Source organism: Plasmodium brasilianum, chromosome 9, assembly GCF_023973825.1.
Source record: "Plasmodium brasilianum strain Bolivian I chromosome 9, whole genome shotgun sequence".
In the NCBI taxonomy this organism is placed as follows: domain Eukaryota; phylum Apicomplexa; class Aconoidasida; order Haemosporida; family Plasmodiidae; genus Plasmodium; species Plasmodium brasilianum.
In genome coordinates, this window is record NC_090122.1 from 8,991 (window position 1) to 16,736 (window position 7,746).

The window sequence follows — 7,746 nt, forward strand, 5'->3', positions numbered from 1 at the left end:
TATTTATTAACGTGATACATTTAAAATATTATTCTGAAAATTTAGTATATATATGAATTATGTTTTGATTTTAGAACATTATCTTTTTAGGGATTATAATGACCATAAATATTTATACGTAAGTGGACAGATATTTATTTCACCAAATATTAAACATAAATAATACTGTTCTTCCATTTATTAAGGTTATAGTCACTTTCATAGTATGTTAGCTGTATGAAATACTATATGAGGATATTTAAGAATTCGTTATTGAAAATAAATTATATCAGTAATATATTTTGTTTAGTTTTATATTAAGCACTTACGTATATATATTCTTATTCATCCTAAATGATCTCTTCTAACTTTAGAATTTTTCAGTACAATAATTTTAAAGTAAAATTAATATTTTTAATTATGAATATATGTTTTCTTATAAGATAATATTACATAACAAAAAAAGGTAAAAAATATTTATATATCTTAATTTTTTTATATATTGAATTTTTCATACTGAAATTACGTCTTTAGAAAGTTAAATTTTTAAAATCCATAAAAATAAAAACCTTAAAAAAGAGAAAAATATTTGGCTAATAGTGCTTTCTCTTTGATTGATTTATTGTTTAACGTTAAGTGTAGTTTTATTAAAAAATAATAAATATTAATTGTGGATATTTACATAACATTTAATATAAAAACAATAATCCAATAATAATATCACTTCAATTACTCTTATAAATTTCACAGAACATAATATTGTTGAATAGAGCGATTACATATATATAACAAAATATAATATTCAAATAAATTAATATTAATTAGTATAAAATAGTTAATATATTAATTTAAAAATAAGTTTTATAAATTAAGTATATATTATGACAATTATATTTTAAATTTAATTGAAATAATTAAAAAATAATCCACTTCAAATAAATGGAAATAAAAAAATTTTTATTTTTCCTTTTATCGCCTATTCATAAATAGAATTTTTTTCTTTTTTTTATAACTTTTCTAAGTTCTTTTTGATATTTGCTTAATTATATGGCAATATACTAATAGAATTAAAATATTATGATACCTCATAATTTATATATAATATTAAATATACCTAATTATAATATATTTTATAATAATATAATAATTGAAAAAAAGTTAAAAAATAATTTACTATTTTTCCTGTACCTTGAATCATAAATTATTATATAGCATTGCTAACATGACGTACATAAACATAAATATAATAGCAGTGAAATATACAAAATTGCAAATATTATGATATTAAATTTCGTAATTATATTACCATATATACAATGTGAAAAACAAATCACAAATATATTTTCTAATATATGTATATCATTTAGAACATAATGATACATTTTAGTTGGTATATTAATCTATATTTCTATTATCCTACAGATATAAAACAATTTCAACAATATATTTCATTAAAGACTATAGGAAAATTATTAAATGTTTTTTTCCTTTATCGTTAATTATAATTATAATCAATTTGAAGTATAAAAATGTCTAATTTATGCTTATATATATACAGTATAAAAAAATATATAATACTAAGTTATATGCGATAAAGATGAATGTAAAACCTTAACTTCCATATGTAATACAGTGGAGAGAATTAAGAAATTAGTTTATATTTATACCATATAATCTATTTATTCAATAAAAAAATTATAATTAAAACTAATTTTTTCAAGAAGTTTATTTTTAATTTAACAAAAGTTCACATATTCCTATACATGTTATTTTCATTTTAGTTAAATTCCTTGTTCATTTATTTAAATTTTAATGTCAGTAATAATCATAAAGTTTAATTTATTAATTAATACTACATTATTATTACTTATTATAAAAATTAACTGATATAATGTGAAAGCTATTATCATACAAATAAAGAAAATACTAACAGAGTATAAGAGCAAATATTATATCTCACAATTAGATAACATTTATCTATTTATAATATTTTAGAACTTCAAAAATAATTCCTAAATATATAATCCAATATATAAAGGGAAATTTATATAAGAATTCCCTAAAATTAATTTATTTTTTTGTATAGCATATAATTAAATTATATGAGCCTCTTATGAATAAAGAAATAGCAAAGCATACTTTTCTTTACAATTTTCTTTTAGTTACGATAAAGTAATCCCGTTCCTGACATGATTATATTTTTAATTAAAGAGTTTAATTTCTACTGTACTAACTATACTACCTTATTATGATATTAGAAAAAAATAAAAAGCACATTTTACTGACGAATTTTTTTTTTAAATCTTATATTTGAAAAAAAAGAATACACTACCTATAAATATATTATGTATCTTTTTTTACTTATATAAAGATAAATATGATAAGAATTTAATTATTGTTAATTTACATATACTTATATATAATGGAATCTGAAGCTGTAGTACAAAATGTAATATTTATTTATATGTAATAATAGTTCTATTTATTATTATATTCAAGAATTAGTCGTTTTAGAAATGATATAAAAATGTAATTCACAATAAAATGATTTTACGCACTTATATATTATAATTTTTTTTTTTTTTACATATAGGAAAATTACATAATATTATATCGTAAATATAAAAAGAATATTAATGATGCTATCTCAAATTTTTATAGTGTAAATAGCCGGAGCTGTAATGTAAATCCTGGAATGTATTGTGTTTCTGAAGAGTATAATATATTTAGAATTCCTGGCATTATGTATATCACTCTATGTCAGGGGATTGGCGTATATTTATTTAAAGTAAAGAAAAATAATTCAAATAGACCCAAACGCTGTAAATACTTGAATTACCGAACAAATACAGAAAATAAATATAATAGTTAACCTCTATTATATCAGATATACAATAAGTTTTTAAACGACATAGATGATATATGTAAGATAACATTTGAACAAATTGTTCAAAATATATTAAAAAAAACTTGAAAATACATATAATTTATATGATTATTTTAACAAATTTATTTCTCAAAAAGATAAAATTTCAAGTAGTGATTGCGAACATCCAAAAAAACCTACGGCTTTTACATTCAACACTACAAGGAAGGTGAAGGAAATATAATTAACGAATTTTGTGACGAGTTAAGAAATTTTAAGGAAGCATAGGATTTAACAATGCATGACGTAACTACTTGGCCTTATGTACCAAATATTTTAGCACCTGCAAAAAGTTATGTTTTTACTTTCGCCTTGACAGCAACAGTTGTATTCTTAATATCCTTCACTTTATTCTTTTTATATAAAGTTAATAAAAATTATATTTGTGCAAATATTGTACCACAATGTGCATAATTCTTTTTAAAATAAAATTACCAGTAAAAAATAATTATATTTATAAGAATAAATACGTATATATATTTTTTTATATTGTTCACTCCAATAAAATTATGGCTAAATAGTCATTTGCAAAGGAAAAAAATAATTGAAATTAACGAAAATGAAAAAGTTTCAAGAGAATCTTTAAAAAACAACCATAAAGAAGTAAATAGAAATTACTATGAAAGTTTTCATAATATAGGTCATCATCCTCAGGGGGAAGGGTTATGTAAAAACATATCTTGTATTATTTACATTACAAAAACAAGTACTCAGTAGTATAAAACTTAAATTTAAGAAATTTATTAATATATAAGTTAAAGTAAAAATAAAGTAATGAATACACATGCAAAAGAATTACTAATATAATGATATAAAAATTACATAAAGAAAAGGTTAACATATACACAACACTACTCTAAGACTTAGTAGCAGAAAAATCTATGTATACATTAAATTTTCCTTAGTATATAAAAAAAAAATTTCAACTTAAATATACGAAACAAGAATAGGGAGTACATATTTATTTTTCTATACAATAAAATGAAGTAATTATTATTAAATATGTATTAAAAAATGGTAAACAAAAAAAAAGGAAAAAAGAGAAACGAAATATTTTAAAACACTTATAATATTATTGCACAGATTCAAAGAAAAAATCATAAGATAATTGGTTTACTCAAAAACTAAAAATAATATATACTTTTATTTAAAACTATATTTTAAACATTTATTATTATTTTTCACCTTATAATTAAATAGAATAAAAAATTTAATTTATTATACTTCAAATGATATATATCTCATGTGTCAATGTAGTATGGATATTTATCAATAACAAAAAAGGAGAACAATTATTTCATTATAAATATTTAAATTGGAATAATTCTATCTAAGTATTAATAATTCATAAATATGTTCTTCTGAAGCACTATTCTAAATTCTTTTTTTCTACATTAATACATCTTTATATGTATAACTTTTAAGACGGGAAAACAAATGGATATACTAAAATAAAGAACATATATAAAAGTAATTTATAATTTAAACTTTTTTACATAATCGTATTATAGTACTAACAAATACTATATATATTTCTTTATTTCATTTTTATATGCATTATACAAAAAGGAACAATAAGGCAAATATAACCATAAATATAATAATATGCAAATAATAAGAAAAATTTAAATGTAATTCTTTTCTTCAGGATTCTAATTGAATTCCACTCTTATACTCATTATGGAACTTATTATCTATATATTCAAATATAACTGAAATTTTTTGAAATGTAGATTCTTGTTTTTCATCGTGAAAAACTTTCAGGTGCTAATCTAATTTGTGAATTAGACATTACACAATATTCCCTCATTTTAATTATTCCATATAATTATATAAGGAATTGGATAATGTAAAATATTTAAGTTAAAGATATTAATTTACAGTGAGTATTTTCATAATTTAATTAACATCATATTAAAAATAATAAAACAAAAAATACCTATTATAGTATTAGTTCCACATTATTGAAACATTTGCATGTCCATATAATAAGGATATATTAAAATTTTTTTATGTTAATAAGGTACTAAATTATATCGTTTATAATGATTTCGCTATAGTAATCATAAATTTATATAAAAGAAGTGCTCAGTATATGGTACATACTTCTAATAAATATAAAGACACTAATTAATTTTTCATACTTTTTTAATTTATGTTTTTAGTATTACAGTATTTACATATATAATGTTAACTACATATAGGTTGCATAACACAAAAAATTATAAAAATTATTAAGTAATATTTGCTTACGAATAAATTTACGTAATACCAACATAAAATACTTTTAAAAGAATTAATATATAGATTTACTTCCTTATTCCATCCACAAGTACATTATATTATTAATGATGTATTTTGTATAAAAAGTTTCCTCTCAAAAAAATTATGTTTATTTATACCTAAAAACATAAGATTAAAATAAAAAAAAATATATTTACAGATTAATAAAAATTTTTTAGAATTCAAATTACTTTTCTTTTAACTTTTTTTTGTTTTGCATATATTAAAAATTATCTCAATTTTTAAAAACTGTAAAGTTTATTTTTTTATTTTTAAAAAATATTTAATTGTATATTCAATAATTTAAATAAACTAATAAAATATATTGAAATAAAAATAAAGTAAAATTTAAAATATTAGCCATAAATTGTAAAGTCAGAACGCAATTATATAAAGACATATTTTTATTATAAATTTATACATTTACATTTATACGATGCAAGAAAAACTACATGTTAAAAGAAATATTACAGTAAGTATATATTTTAACATATTTCATATAAAACATATCAGTAATTATAAATAATAAGTTATTTTCTAAGTAAATATATATATATATAATATCTATGCAAAGAAATGTACTCACTTTTTTTCATTATATACAAAACAATATACATTTATTTTTAATTTAGAAATAATACATTTTCATAATAGCCTGAACATATAACCATTTAAAATTACAATAAAATATAATATGAATAGTATACCTATTTGTTACATATACAAATTTTCACAGATCCATATAATTACGTGAACTATGAAATTATATATTCATTTTAAAACGTAATATATTCTCCATAGAAATATATATGAATACTCAAAAATATATATTATATTATTATTTTTATTTTAACTACAATAATAATTTAAAATACAAAATATAAAGTATTAAAACTTTCATATTCACGAAAAAACAAAGAACATGTATTTTTATTGTAGCGTAACAAGGAGAACAGTTACATTCATGTACATACATAATATTTTAGATATTATATATATGACTAATAATTATATCACTAACGATGTTGAAGTTATTACATAATATAAAAAACATCTTAAAAGATATATGTATATTCCTTTATATGCATTTAATCTGTTATCCACTGAATCTTTTCGTATTTTTCATTATTTCTTAAGATCTTATAAATCACTATTATAAGCATAACAAATAATATAAGGATAAATAGTGTGAATAATATTATAAAAACATAGGGACTTTCTCACCAATTAATCACGATTTTAGAGATTTTGACCATTCTTTCAAAAGTTCTATTTCACCAATCGAGTTCTCCCATGTATTTTTCATCAGTGCTGATAATACGGGGATTCCTATTCCCAACAAAAAAAAAAATTAAAAATATAACTACTTTAAATTTTTATTTTCTAAATTTTATTTTTTTCAAATTTATATCACAAATTCTCTGGCTTTTTTCAGAAAAATAATCATAACCTCATTTTTTAATGCATTTCTTTTCAAAATTGAAATGTGTTGTTCCATCAAACATTGCATTATTATAATCAATAATTTATGTATAGCAATTGCGCTTTATTTAATAAACCTCTATTAGGCTTTTTATTTTTTCCTTAGGTCCCATTATTATTATTATATTTATTCTTTTATTCGTTCACTCTATTATTTGTGAACTTTTATTTTAAACATATGACATTTGAATTATCTTGTTTATATTTTGTTAGTTATCGATAATTTATTGTACCTAATCCTTCTTCAAGGTACCAATTATCATCCAGGGTTTTGTTAAATATATTCTAAAGGAAAAAAACAAAATATTTATTATTTAAAATAATAAATAATATAGTAATAAAATAACTTTATTGATAAAAATAAAAGATAATACAAATTTAATTATATTAAATATCGTTAAATTACACAATAATACCATATCATTGTTATAATGATATATCCAAGTTAAAAAAAGAAACACAGCAATTTTCACAGTAACAAGTAAGTTTTTTTTTCTTGTTAAATCATATTAATTTTTTATATTTTAATATATTAATAAAAGAAGAAATTAACAAAAATATACTTCTAGCGATAATTTATTCCGTTTTTTTTTTTAAATTTATTTTTATTATTTCTTCATAAATACTTAGTAATACGTATATAAGTATTATGTATTTTGCCACATATAAAAAGTAAAATAATATTTAAAAATATATCATATAATTTTTGTTTTAATGTAATTAAAAAAATAATAATAACTTTCATTATAGCACAATAAGTTTAAATGATTCACGAATATTTAAAGAACATAATAAATTTATTTAATGTAGTGCATTAATAAAAAAGTCTTTTGCTATTCATTTTCACAATGAAATATATATTAAATTTTTTATTTCCAATTATATATAAATTTTTGAGTTTATCTACTATACAAGATGTATAGAGTATATATACTCTATATTCCTCTTTGTATTAAGTTATTATTACATATATAAAGATTGCCATCATATTAATAATTCTAATTTTATAAACTTTATATTTTGGGAAAACTAGTTAATTTAAATAAAATAATAATTATTATAATATAATAATGGTA

General features: G+C 18.7%; 1 protein-coding gene across 1 annotated transcript; it reads left to right on the forward strand.

Annotated features, from left to right (window-relative positions):
- Positions 1-2,401: 2,401 nt before the first annotated feature.
- Positions 2,402-2,851, forward strand: MKS88_002632 (PIR protein; the record flags this gene model as incomplete). The annotated part of the gene is made up of 2 exons (XM_067215657.1): positions 2,402-2,428; positions 2,573-2,851. 2 exons carry the CDS (start codon positions 2,402-2,404, stop codon positions 2,849-2,851), a joined length of 306 nt encoding a protein of 101 aa, XP_067073214.1.
- Between the last annotated feature and the right edge of the window lie 4,895 nt (positions 2,852-7,746).